The 22552-nt window shown below is 38.4% G+C and overlaps 1 protein-coding gene across 1 annotated transcript; it reads left to right on the top strand.

Annotated features, from left to right (window-relative positions):
• The first annotated feature begins 4145 nt into the window (after window positions 1–4145).
• LOC144437000 (uncharacterized) lies at window positions 4146–17542 on the top strand. The gene is made up of 4 exons (XM_078125866.1): window positions 4146–5780; window positions 12929–12997; window positions 16879–16968; window positions 17492–17542. The coding sequence occupies exons 1-4, from the start codon at window positions 4146–4148 to the stop codon at window positions 17540–17542; spliced, it is 1845 nt and encodes a 614-aa protein (XP_077981992.1).
• Window positions 17543–22552: the final 5010 nt, after the last annotated feature.

The following is a 22552-nucleotide window of genomic DNA, read 5'->3' as shown; positions in this document are numbered from 1 at the left end:
TTTTGTACTATGATTCACATATCTGAACTAATCTTGATAAACCTTGTAAATGCTTCACTTACTCGCATTCAAGCAGGATGAACATTGTAAGATCTTCACTTACTCAACCAATAATATAATTGAAATTTATAATTGCTTCACATCACTCAACCAATTATGGTAAATTCGAACCTTGTAATTGCGTCACAATGTATTCACTGCAACCAACCAATCACGATGAACTTTGTAACTGCTTCACTTAACCATCCAATTATGATGATGAACCTTGCAACTGTTCCACTTAGCCAACCACATACAATGAACCTTGTAACTGCTCCACTTAGCTAACCAATTATGATGGATGAACCTTGCAATTGCTTCGCATGGTATTCATTGCAACCAATCATGATGAACTTAGATTGTAACTGTCTGTTGTGATGAACCTTGTAAGTCTTTACATTACTCAGCTAATCCAGGTGAAACATGTGTTATAACAAAATAAGCAAATAAAGGTTATGAATGTTGCTTAATCAAGGTTGTGTAAAGTGGTACCATTTATTCATATATGTTACGTGTTTTCTCTCGTCACTTTAAGGACCACAATAAAATCTGCATTTACTGAAAACAGAGAACTTTGTATCAGATAGAGGAGTTTGTACAGGTCTCGCTCGAAAAAGAGAGAAATGCCCCTATTTAAACAATCCTATAAAATTGTACTTATATCACAAACAGCGTATGTACTGCTATGGTTCTTTAATGTCAATTTTGCATGTTGGAGGATTGACGTCGAGGGGAATCTCTTCTGTCTGTGGTTGGAGTGACAAAGAAAAAAGATAAATAGCCGATGAATGGGCGTATTAGTACTGCATGATATACATATTATGATTGGGTATGTACACATGTTCGGTAATCAAACACATGTATGCATGCATACACATACATACATACATACATACATACATACATACGTACGTACGTACGTACGTACGTACGTACATACTGTATATATACGTGTGGTCATTAACGTATATGTCTCCTGCCCCTGTAGAAAAAGTGCACAGTTCCCTTGTCTATACTTGCCTAACTTCATTCAGAATTTGGAAATGTCAACAGCCACCACAGCATTGGCGATATTGGTTTTAATAATATAGTACGTACGTAAGAAATACGTGGATATATGGATGTGAGAGTGAACAAATACATCCACGATGAATAGATCTTAATTGAGGGGGTGATGCGTAAATCGTTCAGAAGTATTTTTTGGCTAGATATTGGTCTGACATGTAAACTAAATATCGATATTTGGTCGTCATCTTTTTCTCACAATTTTTTACTTTTCAGTATTTGGTATTAAACAACAAACAAGGAACAATGCCAGTTACGCAATATGTACATTACCGATAAATTATACTTGAACACGATCCTTTACTTTAGGACATAAGAATCTCTTCTTTGTTCGTCAATCAATAGCAGAATCTCTTTGTCTATCTGTACCATTCAGATGGGCTGTTACAAGTCTAGGAGGTCAATACAGAACAGCTTTCACTCTCTGATCACAATTAGATAACACTGGCATGGTTTGTACTCGATAACCAGTAGTTGTGTTCTTGAAGTGTTTATTTGCGTATACTTGACTTTTGTTAATACTTGCCGTGTCCTGGAAACAAGTCAATGGCTAGTTGATGATTCCGAGTTGGCCACTCGATCCGATCTGAAGAAACCGTCCTCGCCCGCATCACCTAGCTAATACGATAGGTAACGTATCGAAAAACAATATTTGTAAATAAGCGATTTTTTTTTATTAGCGGGTATACTAGATCATTCTACTTGCTTTGATCATAAATCAGAGTCTGTTATCGAGCTTTGGGGCTAGCATAAGTCGAAGGTGTACACGTATACATATATGATCATGACACGGGAACTAGTGTTGGCGCATGCACATTCATCACTATGTGGTTACATCGGTAGGTTACTGTTTGGTAAAACTACTTTTTGAGGATTGATACGTTTCAGCTAGGTCCTATATATGTTAAGCTATTATGTATTTGCATGGAGCTAAAAGACCCCCCCCCCCACCCGATATTTGGAAATGATTTGATGAAAACACTTTCCCGTAGGTAATGCCTAGTTGCTGGCAGTTGCAACATAAACACTTGCGAATGTCTGGAAGGGATATATTCCGGTCAATATATCTCACAATTATAGATTGACACGCACACCTTTCCTTGTACGTCATCTGTTCTTTGCATGAAATGGCCAAGATCCAACTATCCACGAGCCGGTTCATAGTTCTTCGGACCGGATCCGATGATTTTAGTACCATAAGAACCAATTATGGACACGCGTACGCTCTTATATTTTGAGGATCTTACCATTACTTGTATTGAAGACTGCAGATAAATCCAGCAAAAATGCAACATTCTAAATTTTCTCATACTTCTTAAATGTCTGTGCCGAACGCCAAATACATGTGCACATCACTTCATTGCCCACTAAATTTGAAAATAAATTTCATACACCGTATGTACAACAAAGTTCATTGGAATATTGGCTTGTTTAGCAAAGGTGTACTAAGATGGTGGATTATTGCTACAACACCTTTTTACTCACTTTCACTAGCCTCACAACTCAGACACTGTATAATTGATTATGAAGGACTTGTTCCGATTACATGTAATGAGATCATTGAATAAAGTTTACAATAGAATTATTTTATAACGAACATTATTTATTAAGGTAAATCCGTTGTATTGTGAGAGTCATGGTATTTTGCCCCTTGTCTGTTGGACGAATTTCAGTTTTTGCCTTTCGTGTAGCAGTACTAGTGTTTATATGGCTCCTCTGAACCTAGAATTATCTGCTTTACAATGCAACAAGTGATACTGCCTAAAGGAGTCTGCACAAACACACATCGAATAACTGCTAGATTTTTGAATGTGAATAAAACCTTTGCATGCAAGATGTCGTCATCTCTGGTTAATTATACGTATTCACTTTTAATGTTCGTCCTTGGTTACGTAGACAGAATGAGACACAAAGGGTCAGCCCGGGGCGATGAGTCGAGTATGTAAAGCGTTACAACCAGTGTGCTATACTGTACATATCTTACCAACGACTGAAAGCAAATCCGATGGCGAAATGTTGTTTATACCCTGTATACACCACAAACAATGGCTTCCCCTCCACTGCCTATGTTGCATACACCACTTTCGAACAACATAGCTGCATGTGGTGGCTGTAGCATACACCACCGTCATCCCATCCATTCTATCGTCTATTAAACTTCAAACAATAGATCTGCGTTTTATCATTGGCACACAAACCGAGAAGGGAAGAAGAAACGGATTTATATTTGACAACCAGGTTTCTCCTTTCAATAAGTGCATGTATTAATTTTGTTTCCAAATGACTTCTGAGTTAAAGTTTTGGTTTTATGTAAGCAATTGTCAGGAAAAAATGAGTGCTATTAGATAGTATGAACAATATTACCAACTAATACATTTCGAAACGGAGACTTTGGGGTGCCGCTACATTGTAGTATCGTACATCTCTAGATAAAAGTTAGATATGTCAATTTTCTTATTAACATGAAACAACAACAACAACAACAACAACAACAACAACATAACATTGTGTGACACGTATTTATAAGACTTTCAGATCAGAATTGAAGATTGTATTGTTAGCTTGACCAATCTGATTGACAGCTTCTGAACAAAGTGACCATATTTATTTATTTACTTTATTTACCTTTCATGTTTGCTTGTTTCTTCCTCTTGCGTTCTGCTGTAGGATAATAGCGTTTTAAAAACAGAATGATAGTGGAGGCCAGTGTTTCAATCCGAGGTTCTCGCTTTGGTGTTATCTTATCAGTGGAACCATAAGAATTAGCAATTATTCTGTTGTCTTGAACCAACATTTAACTTAGCTCGACAACTGCATGCCAAACCTGGATTTTAACCCTAACTGAATTGCACCTTTAAAACAATGATAAGGTACAAAGTATGGAATTTTTGAAATCGGTATACATGGATGAAGTAAATAGGTTCCGAGCAAATTCTTTTGTACTTCAAATTATATTCAGGGTGATCTTACTGAACATATTCAAATGGGTACGCCCCTTTTAATTGATCTTTCATTCCTCAACAGATCCCATTTCCACTAAAATGTCACAGACGGATAAAGACACTGACACCATCCTTCGTGAAGACCCATCTGCCACTGAACCATGCGATATAGTATTGCCGTCGGCGGTTGAAGAAACGAGCCCAGCTCTTGGCGTTCCTAGACATCGATTTGGCGCTCTCGAACCAATTGTCAGGGATGAAGAAGGAACAGTAGACCCTGTTGTCAGAACGAAAAAGAAAAGAGGGACGAAGACAGAAGTTGGTGATGCTGAGATTATAGTGCACCAAGGTAAAGAAAAATCTGGGACTGACGACCTTCCACCGTCAAGTTCTGAGCTTCAAGTGAAAAACGACCTTGCTGTCAGAAACAAACTGAAACGAAGGGTGAAGACAGAAAGTGAAGATGCTGATATTATCGTTCACCAACCAGAGGATGACGAACGTCCACCGTCATGTTTTATGAAAAGCGGAGAAACTGACGACGACAACAATCTATCGATGAGTAATTCCGCTGACCAAACGAAAGTACGAGACAAAGTTAACTATAAAGTATTGGAAGATGGCGTAAATGAAATCGCAGACAACGAAGACTTGGATGTCGACTCACGCGATAAAACGATTGATGAAGAGGACGCTGACGATGATGATGAGGAGAACGACACTCTGGGATACGAAGTTAGAGACAGTCTGACATTTTATGAAGCTATGTGGCCTTTGATACTTGCTATGAAAATGTTTGGTCTCTGGCACAGCAACAATGTCATCGACCCACAATCCAGAAAACAGAATACTGACGCTAAAAGGGGTATTTTGAAAACAATATTCTGTTTGCGCACTTATTGTATCTTTGTTATTTTGGTGTTATGGCTGAATGTCTTTCGATATGTGCCAGCGTTCTTTTATGGCCCGCCAAATGCAATGTTGGAAGAAAAACTCTTTGCCAAAGTAATATACGTAGCTTTCCTATTGCAGTGTGCCGGTAATGCTACTGTCATGTTTTACGCCACCAGTAAATTGGATAAATTACCCAAGTTCTTCCATCACTGGGAAGGCCGTATCCAAACGTCTGAGGAGAACCGCGTTGACTTGGCGTTCGTTCGCCGTCGTTCTGTAGTATTCACCGTTCTGGCAGTAATTTATATAATTTTTCATTTGATTTACCGGTCGTATTGTATCTTTGGACCGAATGAATGGATGAACAACTCGACCGTTGTCTTTGTGGCCCCATTCCCGGACAGTTTATCCATACACGCGTGCTTCCTCGTGGTTGATGTATTTGAATGTGCATCCTGGGTTTACTCAATCTTCTTCTACATTCTGATATGCCTAGTGATTAGAAACCAGTTTCAATTGTTCGATAAACGTCTGGACAAAGCCGTTATAATAGCTTATGAGAAAAACGGTGGCATGCCGGAGAACTTCGAAGAACTTCGCTGCCAGCACCAAGAGCTGTGTGTCGCAGTCAACCACTCAAATGGAGGATTGTTCACATACATCAATGTCATCGCATATGGTACTATGTTACCACTGGTTTGTTTCCTGTTGCATCAATTGCTTTTCTCACAAACATACGCTGATGATATATCGGATATAATGATGTATGTGATATGGTTGATATCAATATTTATCAACGTTCCTTTGGTATCATGGACAGCTGCTATCGTCAATACAAGGGTAATGAATATTCATACTTATTTACATTTGCCATAGCGTAGTTGTCACGTGAGTCGTCAACATCATCAGCACCTTTTCCACTAGTAACGCTAGCACCCTTTTCCTCCACAAGCATCCTCTCAATTAACATCACCCGAGAGTACCTCGACGATCGCACCACTACAAGCCCACCATGCATCATCCCACTACCTACACAAACATCAGCCTCCTCCTCCTCCTCCTCCCCCTCCTCCTCATCATCATCATCATCATCATCATCATCATCATCACCACCGCCACCACCAACATGTCCATCATCATCATCATCATCATCATCATCATCATCATCATCATCATCATCATCATCATCATCATCATCATCATCATCATCATCCGCCATATTGGAAGGACGTGTGTTGGTGACGCTCCGCAAGTGCTCTGGTTTACGCCTTTTAAGAAGCCGTAAGTTTTACAGAGAGACACAAGCTGTCGTGAGTACATTGCTGTAACGCCACTCAGCTAAGTTTTAATCTCGTTCTGTGGTCGCTACAGTGTATTTTGTCAGTTCTCGTTTCGTTCCGTGCCACGGCCGGAACCCGTAGGTGGACAAGATGGCCACCTGCGGAAACCCCCGGTTCCGTGGCTTGACCCGAAAACATGCAATACGATGCAGTAACATTGATGGTATACCCGTTGAACGCTATGTTCATGAAGTAGCAAGTATCATAGGTGGTGGAAACATTGCTGCTGCCTCTAGAATGAACAAGGCCGTAGTAGTTTTTCTTTCAAAACTAGAGGATGTTGAACAAATGGTCTCAAGCAGTTTCGCCATTGACGACGAAATGGTCGAGGTGGAACACATGATAAAACCGGCAGTGAAACTCGTTCTTTCAAATGTACCCCCATTTATACCAAACGAAAATATAGAACATGAATTGAGAAGGTTTGGCAGAGTTGTCGGTGAAACTAAAGCCATTCCTCTAGGGTGTAAAGATGCTTCCCTCAAACATGTCATGTCGTTTAGACGACAAGTCTACATTTTATTGAATAATGATGTCCCCATTAACGGAGTTATACATGTAAAATATGAAGAACGAGTATACCCTATTTACGTATCCATGGACGAATTACGGTGCTTTGGGTGCGGCAACAAAGGTCACATACGAAAAAATTGTCCATACAAAACAAATTCGTCAAATAAAGAAAATAACGATAATACTGATAAAGATACTGTAACAGAAAACATGCAACTTGTTAATGAATCAATAGATGCTGAACTTGAACATGCAAATAACGATAAAACAGTCCCAGATAAAACAAACGAATCAACAAGAAACAACAATGAAAATGCAAATACCGATGACACCGAAGCAATGCAAGGTGTCACTGAAATACCTAAGCCAAATGGTTATGTAAATGAAAATAGCACATCTGTAAATTCTGAATTACAAACAAATGCTACATCGCACACCAATACCACAACCAAAAGAAAACGAGTCAGACAACACAGTGAACCAACAACGACAGAGGACGTGGACACAATTCAACGAAACAACGACAAAACAAATGAAAATAACGATCTTTCTGTAAGTCGAAATGAAGACATTGTTACGAACAGCACAAAACATTCTAACGAACAAACAGACAATATACAAGATCCCAAAGACAACAACGACGAAGAGAGGGTACGAACCCCTCCTTCCCCATCCCTCTCTTCTATACCTAAAGTCTCCTTTGACTTCCCTTCATCCTCTTCCTCCTCCTCTGCCTCCCCTCTCTCCCTTGTTATTTCCGAGACGCCTTTCTCGAAACTAGGCTCGTCGCAAGACATTTTCTTTGATACGCAAACTTCAATGGAAGACATTCAAGTGCAAACACAAAATTCGTTTGAAATTCTAAGCTACAATTCTGATGATCAAGACAGCGAATCAATAGCATCAGAGCTGTCAGACTTATCAGAAATATCAGAATACAAACTAATAAAACCAACCGCCCTTGTAGAATTTCTTGAGGAAATAAAAGGGTCCAAAAAAGTTACAGAAAGATGCCAAGAATACTGCGAAGATACAAAACTTCTCGCGAAATCATTTCAAAATTTACGCCGATCTTCACTCCTCTCCAATCAACAAAAAATGCGTGTTCAAAGAGTCCTTGTAAAACTTCACATGTTCTTAAAGACTCAACGGTCAACCCAAGTTAAACCATAGTTAATGGATCACAAACTCAATAGAAGACTTCTTAACCTAGCTGTTACACTACTCGTGATGAGCTCTATATCTGCAATCACATGGAATGTTAACGGCTGTCTTGACCCACTGAAACGCTACAATATCTTCTCACACTTGAAATCAAATCACAACAACGTCGACTTTTACTTTCTTCAAGAAACACATTCAACTATAGTAAATCAAGCTCAGTGGCAACTAGTTTGGCGCGCACCGATTTACTTCTCTCATGGAACAAGTAGCTCAGCTGGTGTGGCAATAATGCTAGCACCAAATAAACAGTACAATTTGATCGCTTGTAATAACGTAATCGATGGTCGCCTACTACACTTACACTTAAACATCAATAATCAGACTTGTCATCTTATCAATGTCTACGCTCCAAACGATGGAGAGGAACGTTTACACTTTTTCACACACCTTAAAAAACTCGTTAGTAGCATTGAAAACGACACAATCATCATTGGTGGAGACTTTAATTGCACTCTGAAACCAGACTTAGACAGAACCTCAGAAACCGAAACTCACCTAAAATCATCACACTTGCTATCATCAATAAATCACCGCTTCCAATTGTCCGACGCCTGGCGTCACTTTCATAAAAACAAACGCAACTACACTTGGAAACGGGGGGAACACAAATCTCGAATCGACACCTTCTATATAAACAAAGCCTTGACAACAAAAATAAAAAATGTGTCCATAGCTACATTAAACAACCTCTCAGATCACTGTATAGTTACACTCAACCTCTCCTCACAACATGTATGCAACAAAAACCCCGTGTGGTGCCTCAATACAAGCATACTTGATGACGAAGACTACTACAAACTTATCAAACAATTTTGGGAACAATGGAGAAATGAAAAAAATAGGTTCAAATCTATTCAATCTTGGTGGGATATTGGCAAACATAAAATTAAAGAACTAAGCAAACAATACAGTTTCCAATGCACCTTAAAACGGAAGCATCTAAAACAAAACCTCCTTTCTGAAAATGAAAGACTAGAACCCCTTCTACATGAACATCCTACACTGACTGAACAATTTAATCAAAACAAAGAGATCCTTGATGGTTTAGCCAAGATTGAGACAAACGGAGCAGCTATTCGCTCACGTCAACAACATATTTATGAATCTGATACAAATAGTAATCTCTTTTTCAACATCGAAAAACACAAAGGTCAACGTAAAACAATCACTCAACTAAAACGCCAAGATGAATCAATTACCGAAAACCCAAAAGAAATACGACAAATTACTAGAAAATTTTATGAACAACTTTTCCTACCAGAAATAACTTCTGAAAGTGCCCAAAAAAGTATCCTCCACAACCTTCCAAAATTGAGTCATGAAAAATCAGAATTTTGCGAAGAACAAATCTCTTTTGATGAACTCACGTACGCCCTCAAACACATTTCTACAGGCAAGAGCCCGGGTATTGATGGACTACCAGGAGAGTTCTACAAAAAATTCTGGCCTATCCTTGGTCATGACCTCCATGAAATGTTTTTGGCCTCAATCTCGGACGGTATCCTCCCTATTTCCTGTCGTCGTGCAGTCATCACATTACTACCAAAAGCTGGCGATAACTCGTTACTCAAGAACTGGAGACCAGTAAGTCTATTGTGCGCAGACTACAAAATCTTTACGAAAGCATTGTCTTTCCGCCTGCGTAGCGCATTAGGAGACATCATCCATATTGATCAGAGCTATTGTGTACCTGGACGTCAGATCTACGACAACATTAGTCTAGTCAGAGATTGCATATCTCACTGTAATGAATTAAACCTTCCTTTAGGGGTCATCGCTCTAGATCAAGAGAAAGCTTTTGACAGAGTGCACCATGGGTATCTTTTCAAAGCTCTTGAAAGTTTCGGTTTTGGAAAAAACTTTAGAAACTATATCAAACTTCTATATACTAATAGCGAAAGTCTCGTTCGTGTCAACAATACAATCACCAGCCCAATTCAATTTTTACGTGGGATAAGACAAGGGTGTGCTCTATCAGGACAACTATATACAATCGCAATAGAACCTCTACTAAACAAAATAAGAACCGAAAGCAATATTACAGGTCTCAAAATACCACACTCTGAAACCGGTAAATTAAATCTCTCTGCCTATGCCGACGATGTTGATATTTTTATCACTCGAAACGACGATTTCTCAAAACTACAACGGTGCCTCTTAATATACGAAAGAGCAAGCAATGCACGAGTAAATTTAGCCAAATCGAAAGGTTTGTGGGTTGGAGAATGGCGTAAAAGAACAGACCATCCTCTTGGTATAAATTGGAACACTATAGGGTTAAAATTTCTCGGCACTTATTTAGGTAACACCGCAAACCACATACAAAAAAATTGGGAAGAGAGTATCGACAAAATCAAATCTAAACTAACATGGTGGTCCAGGTTCGCTCCAGCGATGTCATTTCATGGACGAGTCACCATCATAAATCAACTGATCGCTACCAAACTTTTCCATCGAATAGTTTGTCTTAGTCCACCACCAGCAACAATACAGGAAATTCAAAGAATATTCCTCGATTTCTTCTGGCAGGGCAGACACTGGGTATCAGCCGATCTAATTTATACCCCTCGTCAAAACGGTGGGCACAATCTAATACACATCCCCAGCCGTATTAACGCCTATCGTTTGCAATATATTCAAAGGTACCTATATTCCGGCCTTAACCACCCCGTTTTCACCTTTACTAACTACTTTTTCAATCGTATTCATAACCTCCACTACAGTGAAAAACTCCTTGCCATAAACATTCCCCAAATCACTCAAAACTTTCCAAACTTTTACAGCGATCTTTTGAAAACTTGGACCAGAACCACAATAATAAGGAAAGACGGACCCAATACAATAGAAACTATCCTCGCTGAACCACTCTTTCACAATGACCTTATTAAACACTCTCTACATAACGAGCCTCTCATTCTTAAGCACTTTATCGATGGTGGCATTACTAGAATTGGCCACCTGATCGACCCTGTGAACAAAAATTGGAAAACGATCGATCAACTACATAAAAAGATATCAATTCATTCTACCAGAATACTCGAACAATACATAAATACTTTAAAGTCTTCAATTCCAGCTAAATGGACAGAAAAAATAAAAATGTCTTTCCAACAAGACGTTGACCTTAACGTAAAACAAAGCGTATCTCCAGACTACTTCGAAATAGTGTTCGACGATCCTGAACAAGACATCCTTCTAAACTGCCCGTTATATAAAACTGCAAAAGGATCAATATACAAATGTCTCATTATGATTAACTTCTACACTAAGAACCGAAGTCGCATTGACACGGTCTGGAGAGACATCCTCTCCATACCAAAAAACGTTAAACCAGATTTCAAATCCTGCTATACAAATCTTACTACGAAACTTGAAGGCGATCTACAATGGAGAGTGTTACATGGGGCGTATGCAACAGGTAGTTTCATGCATAGATTAGGCGTCACCAATACTGCAAACTGCGTATTCTGTAATGACAAAGACGATCTTCTTCACATATTTCTCGAGTGCCCTCGTCTGATACCTCTTTTCAAACTTCTCCGTAACATCTGGCACAAACTTATGGGAAGTGAAGGCAAAAATATTCACTGGTGGTTCGTTTTAGGCCCACCCTTTCACAAAGGTCGCACTGATAAAAACACTCATGCATTACTGAGCTACATCCTCACTACAGCTAAAACCAGCATTCATATCTCGAGAAGGAGGGTAATCAATGAAGAAACCAAAGCTTCGAATATCGACGTAAACAAACTATTCAAAACACGCGTGAAACACCGAATTTCAAATGATTACGTGTACCACAAAATTTACACCAGTATCAATACCTTTGAAACTAATTGGTGCATAAATAATGCAATCGTTTCGATCGAAGACGAAACACTTGTATTCGCCGATATCATTAAATAATATCAATATGTTCGTTATTTCTCTGCTCGTCAGTACTGCTTCCCGGCAACCGTGTACGTGTACCTCCGTGTATTTTGTTTACTTTTATGCCTTGTTTATTATTATTACTTTTATTCAGAGAACATTCACACACACTCTGCGCAATTGCGTAAGTGGCCTGTACATTTGCATTTTAACCTACTCTTCTGGTAAAAAACAAGCTATCACAACCAACTCAGCTGTTGTCTCGAATCAACACAACAAATGTGTAACTTTCACCTGCTGTCAAGTACAGGCCACTCGCTATTGCGGCCTTGACCAGAAAAAGCTCTGGGCATCGTACTCCTCACGAGGCTGTGCCGACACGTTGAGATTTGTTCCCCCCTCCCACCTCGCCCTACCCATGGAACTAATCGTAACTGTCACTGCAGTCAGCCTAATGGTCGGCAGGGACACACATACTTACCATTCTGCTTTCTTACAGCTCAAGTCAAATATTTGGTTGTATATATATATAGAAGAATCGCTGGATGTACATTGGAATACACAATGCCGACAACTACAATAAACCTGTCCTTTTTCAACACGACATGACTTGAAGTCATGCCCCCATATAATTAAAAGCTGAAGATTACAGAGCCAGCTGTATATACAAGAAGATTCCTTAGATGTACATTCGAAATAATGACAAGTTTCATGAACACTTTCTTCACAATTGTCAATTTGTTTTGACTTGAACCCAAGACTTTGAACATTTCTTTCCATGCCATTGAAACGGGCACTTTGTTTATTCTTTTGTAAAGTATTTTTAACCAAGTAAATAAAGGTTTTTGTGAAAAGTCAAAAGTCATCATCATCATCATCATCATCATCATCATCATCATCATCATCATCATCAACAACAACACCAACACCAACACCACCTCTGCCGTCCATCACTTATAAAAAGGATGCTCTCTAGATATCGCATACATAATGTCTGAAATCAATTATATGACTAAAGAATGTCGTTATCTTGTCTTCCAGGCCCATGCTCCATTGAACAAGACATATAACATTAGTGTGAATAACGCCACCAGCGAAGAACTACTCATGGTAAGGTAGTCGGCTATTACCTTATGCAAATTAGAACTTGAATGAACACGTGTACAATATGAACACTGTATTTCATAGTAAATAGTCATTATAGATTTATATATATATATATATATATATAAATCTCTAATGACTATTTACTATGAAATAGTGTTCATATTATGTATATGTATATAATAATATATATATAATATCCACGGCACACCAGTACTTTCTAACACAGTTATTTTTTTATTAAACTTCAAAAAGTTTGTGAATCAGACTATGATGATTATTTATCATTCTCATATGATGATGTCTTAATAACACATGTCCAAATATGGATAAGGTCAGACAATGGCGCCGGTGCATGGCGACACGATTTTGCGTGCTCTTAGTATTTTTCTTTTGGTATCGTTATTCATCATTCAATCATCGGGAATCTATACCTATAGAAGAGAGGAACTCCTTGTGCTCCGTACCAGCAGTGGTGAGCCGAGCGAGGATGTGCTATCACGTATTAAATTGGTGGATACAATTTTGACAGAATGTGACAAACCAAACCGTGGCCAAAAGCATAGCATCAACCAGGCAGAGGGTCATCAGGGACGGAGGCGAGGTAGGCGTGGTGGAATATTGGCAAGATTGCGCAAGCGGAACTTTCGACCACCCCTACCCAGTATGTTTCTCGCTAATGTACGTTCGCTTCGTTACAAAATCGATGAACTGTCTTGCCTCATACACACTAGGAAGGATTATCATGATTGTTCTATATTTTGTTTCACCGAAACTTGGTTAGACCCACTAATCCCAGATTCATCATTGACACCACCTGGATTCACACTCTTTCGGTCAGACCGCGATTTCAAGGGAGTGAATAAGTCTATTGGAGGAGGACTATGTTTCCTATTGAATGACTCTTGGTGCACAGATGCCAAAGTTATTTCACACTCATGTACACCTGAGCTGGAAACACTTGTGATCAAATGTCGGCCATTTTATCTGCCGAGGGAATTCAGCTCACTTTTACTGACTGCAGTATACATACCACCAGGTGTTAATGCAAATACAGCTATTGAACAACTTTCAGCCATCATTATGAAACATGAAAATGAGTACTCTGGGGCCTTTTCTATCGTCGCAGGTGACTTTAATCATTCTAACCTTAAAAAGGGCTTACCCAAGTATTACCAACATGTGGATTGTGCGACCCGCCAGGATAAAATCCTAGACCACTGTTACACGACCATCAAGGGAGCTTATCGGTCACTAATGCGAGCCCCTCTCGGTAACTCAGATCACAATATGATACATCTGGTTCCAGCATATAGACAGCAACTTAAACGCGAGAAGCCTACAAAGCGCCTTGTCCCGCAGTGGACTGAACAGGCTATTCAGCGGCTCCAGGGCTGCTTTGCATGTACGAACTGGGATTTGTTTATTGACAGTGCAGCTGACCTGGACGAGTGCACAGAAGTCACAATGAACTATATCAAGTTTTGTGAGGAGCTTTGTATTCCAAGAAAGCTCGTGACGTCATATGCTAATGACAAACCTTGGTTTGATCGATCAGTTGGTTTAGAACTTCGCGCAAGAGATAATGCATTTAAAAGTGGAGACACTCTAGCCATGAAAGCAGCAAGGTACGCCGTCAGGAGAGCCATCAGAGAGGCGAAGCACCGATATCAAACCAAACTTGAGGAGGATATTTCGGTTACAAATTCAAACGAGCTGTGGAAAGGCTTCAATAAAATTACAGGGTTTAAGCCCAGGTCAAAGTCTGCACCCAGTGATGACCCTTCCTTGCCCAACAAACTCAATGAATTTTATGCGCGATTTGATCAACCCCTGGGCACACTACATGTGATCAGTAGCGACAGTCTACCTCAACCGTTTGAGGTATCGCATGAAGACACTCACCGCGTTCTATCCAAACTGAAAGTGAAGAAGGCGCCAGGCCCTGATGGAATTAGTCCCCGTCTTTTGCGATCATGCAGGGATGAACTGTGTGAAATTATTTGCGCCATATTCAATTGGTCCTTAAAGATCTGTTATGTCCCAAATATATTAAAGAAAGCGATCATCATTCCTGTGCCAAAGCGTTCACCGGTTACATGTTTGAACGACTACCGTCCAGTTGCGTTAACATCGATAGTTATGAAATGTTTAGAGACTCTAGTAAGTCAGTACATTAGATCTAAACTCCCACCGTCTCTTGATCCATACCAATTTGCTTATAGAAAGAACAGATCAGTTGAGGATGCAATTTCATTAGCATTATTCAATGTAACGAGCTTCCTTGACCAGAAAATACCTAACTATTCCAGACTTTTATTCATCGATTACAGCTCAGCTTTCAATACAATTTCACCCTTTAGATTATATGACAAACTAATATCGCTAGGACTTACTGCTAGTATATGTAAATGGGTGTTACATTTTTTATTAGATCGATCACAAGTTGTTAAAATTGGAAATAATTATTCGAAATCTCTAGTTCTTAATACTGGTACACCTCAAGGTTGTAATTTGTCGCCAATGTTATACTCATTATTTACCCATGATTGCGTTACTGTGTCTGATAATAATTTTATCATCAAATTTGCTGATGACACCACCGTGGGCGGATTAATAAAAAACGATGAAACATCATATCGTAATGAAGTGAACTCTATCATAACATGGTGCTCTGAAAACAATCTTGAACTGAATGTCAAAAAGACCAAAGAGATTATTGTGGACTTTCGAAGGAATCCATCTGATATCGTTCCTCTAGTCATCAACAACTCAGAGGTTGAAATAGTGCAGTATTTTAAGTTTCTCGGTGTTTACCTCTCAGCCGATCTGAAATGGGAAATCAATACTGATCATATTGTGAAGAAAGCACAGAAAAGACTGTTCTTCTTAAGACGATTGAGAAGTTTCCGTGTCAGCCAGGGACTGTTGATTAAGTTCTACCGAGCGGTGATTGAGAGTGTCCTGACACTGTCAATCATCGTTTGGTGGGGCAATGCCACAGTTGATGACCGGAAACGTCTCAATCGAATCGTTAACACTGCCAGTAGCATCATTGGATGTCAACTTCCTTTTCTTAATGAGTTGTACAACGCTCAAGTAAAGAAAAGAGCTCAGTCAATTGTAAAAGACGATTTCCATCCAGCACGTAATTTATTCCAACTTATGCGCTCAGGCGAGCGGTACCGTTCGATCAAATCAGGTTCTAATCGCACATTGTTTAGCTTTTACCCAACTGCAGTCCGCACTCTTAATGAATCAATTTAAGTTCTCTATTGACGCATCAATTTCGTGTTAGGAGTCCTCTACAGAATATTGTTTTTGTAAATTTTTCATTACACGCAAAATCAATGCACATTTCATTATATATGTATCAGTATATATATGACAATAAAACACATATCACACATATCATATCAATAGTAAATGTACTACTACGGAAACCAAACTAAGGCAGACACAAACTAAAACTGTTGTAGTTGTGGCATGTGGTAGACTATATTAGTTCGTGATAGCAGTGTCTTAGTTATATGTGGATACGCAATCATCCTGTAATCCAGATAATATACACACTGAATGAGACTGAATGTGAGGCCACATGAGGAAAACTCGCCATCAGGGGTATGCACGCCACCCCGCTACTGTGAGTGTAATTACAATGTACATTAAAGTCTATAGAATGCTTAGATCAAGAGGTTGCAAATATAGGTTCAGTTTGTGTCTGTCTCAGTTTGCTTCATTAAAGTCACTTTGTAATGCAAACACAACAGATGTGTAAAACCAACTACATTTTCTCCTCACTCTGTGTTCAAAGCTAAGTCACTTTGTAATGCAAACACAACAGATGTGTAAACTAACTATGTTTTTTTCTCCCTCTGTGTTCGAAGCTGAACATGTTTATGTCTAGGTTGAATGGTATTGCCGTCGGATACACTATCTTCGATCTTGTTACTATCACGAAACCTTTTATTCTTACGGTAAGGACTTTTTGACAATACCATCTTCACTATTCAGTAACTTGAATTGGGAAATTGAGAGCGAGATTTGAAATTCACAACAGGATCGACTTCGTAAAACCCTTTACGGCACCGGCTGAGAATCATCGCGTAGAGCTATCATAAATAAAGAATAATACAACCAGTCGTATTCAATATGATTTAAAACGCCTCTCGATCACTTCAGCATGCATCCCAGCAAGCAATAATCTCGGTTACCCACCCTCTTGCCGTTGAGGGCTACACCCCTAGGCCTCAACGGCAAGAGGCTGGGTAACCGAGACTACGCAAGCAAACGATATTTTTATAGCTCTGTAGCTGACGTCGCAATGGAAATTTTGCTCAAATTCGGCAATGGTTCTTGCCGTAAAAGGGCTTACGGTTTTACGACGATGTCGTTCCGGTGTGTAAAGCAGGTATTTTTTTGAATCGCCACCAACGACTGAATTTTTCTTCAAAGCTCTAAAAGACTGCTACAATTTCTCCAATTTCATTTTTTTTCTAGATTGCAGGCCTCGGCGTCACCTATTTCGCCCTTTTGGCCGAATTTCAGTGAACGTCGTACAACTCGGCTGAGAAAAATATCGCAATGGTCAGGCCTGTTAAAAGCAAACATGCATACGAGTATTATCCCATATCTTTCAATTAATACTCCTATGGTGAATGTTATATCCAACGAAGAAATTATCGTATCATTTGATTTCTTCTATATTGGATATTAGTCTGGTATAGTGATTAGGCCGTCTGACTCGACATACTGGCTTGACAGTTCTGGTGAACGACATTTTAACCCAGAGAGCCAAACCTCTGGTTCATCCGTTCCGATATATGTATGTCGAAGCCCGCCCCCTTGCGGTGATCTTAGCTGCATAGCGATGTAGTTTATCACGAACAAATGGAATGTGGTAACCAATCCCCAGAAGTGTAAACTGTCGACAATAAATTCTTACATTATCATTATCAATTACTTTAAATGCTGATGGAATAAATTGATATGACCATGCAGGTATTGTTTAATAACGATAGGAATGGATGGTTTTTAGCCTGATCGCCTTCATTCATTGCTATTTTACCTTCGTTATTTTGCCTGATTTGACCTTCGTAGTACATGTTTATGTTTTTAGCCAGATCGCCTCCTCTACGTAGAGGAGGCGATCAGGCTAAAAACATAAACATGTACTAAGAAGGTCAATTCAGGCAAAATAACGAAGGTAAAATAGCAATGAATGATTAGCCGACATCTACATCGGATTTTAATCAGATTGGACTAGTTCGGAATTTCCCTCAGCTAATATCGGTGATTCGTATTTGTGATTATGTATTTTGGTTTTAAAATGGGGTCTTCTAAAAACGTGAATGGTCTAAAATGGGGTATGGGGGGGGGGGGTTGGGTAAATATGAGGTCTGGAGTTTGGCAGCATTGGCCGCACACCCCTACCAGACCTGGTCAGTGGCGTAACCTCCTCCTCCCCCCCTCCCTCCCGGGGATCGACCGGGGACGGACAAATTAATATTGCGTCTAGTCGGTCCACGCTTCGCTTTCTAGTTGTACATGCATGTACATCCATAGTTTGTCATTCATCAAGCAATCCATTCATAGATGACATAAACAACAAAATGAATCAGAGTGACTTTTCTGGCATCTTATATAAAAAAAAGGAACATATATTTTACTATTACCGTATATTATAGGAGAGGTGGTGGCTTTACAACAGGCGACCCTATTTGCTTTGTTTGTACAACAAACACGTCAGCAAAACAGAAGTATTAACACTTACAAGCATCATGGGTATACATACAAGAAGAACACAACATATCATAACACCAACGTTGCTAGGCAACAACGTTAACTTGAAATAATTCCTCCTAAGGGAGTGTCCAGATTTTACTTCAAGGGGGCGGCGGAGGATTTTCGGGGGGGGGGGGCAATAATTTTTTCTCAGGAAAAATTGGGGGGGGGGGGGGCTTAGCAAAAATTTCACAATTTTCCAGGGGTGGGGGTGTCATGGAAAAAAACTCATCATCATTTAATGTAACATAAATCGACCTGCACTTCTCAAAGTAACTTAATTGTCGGTGAGGATATGCAAGACTTGTTTCATCCCTAGACCATCCACCAACATTGGTGAAGGGTCTATGTTTCATCACAATCACTATCAGTGTTATCATCAGTACATGACTTTAATTTTCTGACCTATCAGTATCACTGCCTAGAACATGCATTACAGAAGTGTCACTTTCAGTCTCAGAGTCACTACTATCTGTTTCACTCATACCCATGACATTAGTCATATTTCTAGATCTAAATTCTGGTGTTCCTACTATGTGAGGGGATATTATGTCTAATTTTTCTCTTTTTAATTTTCTCTGTTTTGGTAATCAGTGCTCATCAAGATATTTATCTAACTCTTTCACTTTCAGTTTTTCAAGAGTTCCACTCAAGAACAACGTCAACCACTCATAGTCATTATATTTCTTGTGTTCTCTTTTTTTCTGTTGCTCTTCCCAATGTTTGGATCTGATGTTTTTTACTCTTTCCAGATTTCCAAATACAGCAATTTCATCATGTAATTGTTTGAAGCATACAGCTTTTTATGTTGGCATGGGGTTGGAAGTCATCTACAGTTTGGCGCCGAAGCTGTGTTTGTGTTTGTGTTTTGTAATTGTATGCATACAGAGACAGACAGACAGACAGACGGACAGACAGTCACACACACACATACACATACATACATACATACATACATACATACATACATACATACATACATACATGTACATTGTATATGTATAGTGTGTTTGTGTATGTGTGTAAGTCTATGGGCAGGAGTGGAAAAAAATCACGAACTTGCAGGGGGGTCAATTTTTCCCCAAGCTTTTGTGGGCGGGGGGGGGGGGGGGGGGGGGCATGAAAAAATTACTCAAGAAAAAAGGGAAATCCTCCGGGGTCCCCCTGGAAGTAAAATCTGGACACTCCCTAAATACAGATATTTACATAGTACTTGCAAACCACAGCACTGTTTTACATAATGGAGAGTGTACCAGCCTACATACAAATCATCAGGAATACCATTTTAATGTCGCTTTGTGAACTAGAAACATATAACCAGTGAGGCATCAACTCATTACCTTTTCTGTTTAAAAATGGTTATTTTTTTCATTACACAAAAATACGATGAATCCAATTAACCTTTAATGACAATGGCAATAGCGTTTAACAATAGGTTTTGTCGATGGGAAAATTACTAAAAGAAACGAGTCGTGCATACTTTGCAATGAACTATCATATCAAGTCTTGCTTGCTGTATATATATAAACAATTGCCTGCAATTGGCGCAAGGTCATTATAAATTCCATGAAGCGATGTTGTTGTCGCTTGGGAAGAATCTTCAAGAAAAGAAACGTACTTACTAAATGAAAACATTGTGATATAATGGAATTTTAATATCTGACAGACTTTAGGGACTGGTTAAATTCTTATACATGTGAATATAATGTTAGGAATGTATGAAATGAATACTAGGTCAACCATGTTATCTTTGTTGGATTTATTTTTCACTGCATGCGGTTGTTTGCATGTTTCCAATATTAATACATTATAAATATTCATATATAAAAAAATTGATAAATAAATGTTGAATATAACCCTTATGTATTTTTATATTTCAACTATATCGTGATCAAAGGTATTATGTTATGTGATATTTTTAATCTATAAATTACAATTTCAGAGACAATGATAACAAACCTGAGTGTCATGTATGTATGTATGTATGTATGTATGTATGTCATACATGCAGGTAGACAGGTAACAAATTTATGCAAACATATGGACGCATAAAACACAATTCAGTATACCCCTTCTGAGCCTGAAACTCAAGTACTAGCTAATTGTACATACATCAGACCATAAGTGTGTCTGAGTAGGAATACAATATCAGGGAATGGATGGTAAGAATGATAGATCAATAGCATATTGTCTTTGAAAGACTTTGTATTGTATTGTATACAGTTGATTACCTATTTAAAAAACTCAATAAATAATAGTTGAATATTTCCTTTTAATACGGTATGTGCTTTTATATTTCAACCATAGCATCATCAAATGTATTATGTTATGTGGTATTTATAATCTGTAAATTACGATTTCTGAGACAATGAAAACAAACCTGAGTATGTTAGATGTGTGTGTGTGATTACATACCATGTAGGTAGGTAGGTAGGTAAGTAGGTATGTACATATGTACTAGATTGGTAGGTATGGTTGGGTGAGTGGGTAGGGGTGGATGGATAGATGGATGGATGGGCGATGGGTGAATGTGATGTGTGTGTTAGTTCGTAAGGTTTTTTTTTTGTGTTTTTTTTATAAGCATACATGACATCTTTACTGTATCCCAATTCTTGTAAGCACAAGACACAATGTGATCCTAAACTAACCATCTAACTAACCAAATTAATTTGTAAAGTGAATTGAAGGATGTCAGATTGACAAATGAAATCTACTCTTTGCATTTGCCATGTTATTGTATCAAGATTAGACATTTTTTGGTATGTTATGAATTCCTTATAATAGTTTATTTGTGTATTATTTTTATAATGCAAATAAAGATAATGAAATTCATTTCACTCTTCTTGTTTGTTCAACTTGTGGCAGATATGTATGATGAACTTTTTTTTAAAACTTTTTTTAAAACTTTTTCTTTCAACTTTTTTTGACCAAGGTCCGATATTATTATCAATTATTTTGGACAAAAACTTTTTTAAAGACTTAAAAAATAAAAAATTTTAACAAAAAATATATTTTGAATTTCAATTATCTTTCAATTATATATAATCCTTAAAAAACATTCTGGTTTGACGAAAAATAAAACACTACCAAAAAATAATGTTTTGTCCTATAAAAGAAAAATTTTATCCTTGTACTAAATATTTTACTCTCAAAAAATTAATTATTTCTTCCACAAATGTATTGTTCCTATGTCACTTGTGGGCCACCGTAGTCTTTGACGTAGTCCTGCTATTTTAGATCACAATCTGACAACAATTGTATCCATTATGATGGCTGAATATCCACAGTATGTTCCGCCAAATGTTCTTCTAGTAGTCCTTGTAATCTTTTTCCAAATGTTGTGCCCTTCATTTTTTCTTTTGATTAGATTTTCCATTTTATTGCATTCATTATGAGTCCTTAATCACAGTTAACAAACATTGAATTCCAGCTACTCTTTATGTTCTCCATAGGTTGGACCCCAGGCATTGGGTGAGTTGTTTGGTCGTATCAAAGCTGTTTTGTTGAATCTTACTGCTAATTCACTCTTCTGGAATTTGGCACAGTCTGCACCAGCGTCCTATGACAAGAAATGTACAAGAAATTGTTAAGACTTATGAAAATTCTTTTTAGCACAAATAAATTAGGTTTCAATTTTTATCTTATGAAAGGCTCCTCAAACTTAAATACACGCAGCAGGATTTTTTTCCAACATGTCTTTTTTTTCAGATGTATAATTCAATTTGAATGTAAATCATCATACCAAATTTTCCACTGTAAACCTTGTATGCAACACAT

The sequence above is a fragment of the Glandiceps talaboti genome, chromosome 6 (genome assembly GCF_964340395.1).
Source record: "Glandiceps talaboti chromosome 6, keGlaTala1.1, whole genome shotgun sequence".
NCBI lineage: Eukaryota > Metazoa > Hemichordata > Enteropneusta > Spengelidae > Glandiceps > Glandiceps talaboti.
Note: the sequence above shows the minus strand (reverse complement) of the source record. Positions and strands in the feature narration are given on the sequence as shown.

What these genes read in the sequence shown, in the direction of transcription:
- LOC144437000 (XM_078125866.1), top strand. Translation starts at nt 4,146, where the DNA reads ATGTCACAGACGGATAAAGACACTGACACCATCCTTCGTGAAGACCCA. An exon ending in CTGCTATCGTCAATACAAGG is followed by an intron (nt 5,781 to 12,928) that starts GTAATGAATATT and finishes CTTGTCTTCCAG; the next exon opens with GCCCATGCTCCATTGAACAA. An exon ending in CCAGCGAAGAACTACTCATG is followed by an intron (nt 12,998 to 16,878) that starts GTAAGGTAGTCG and finishes CTGTGTTCGAAG; the next exon opens with CTGAACATGTTTATGTCTAG.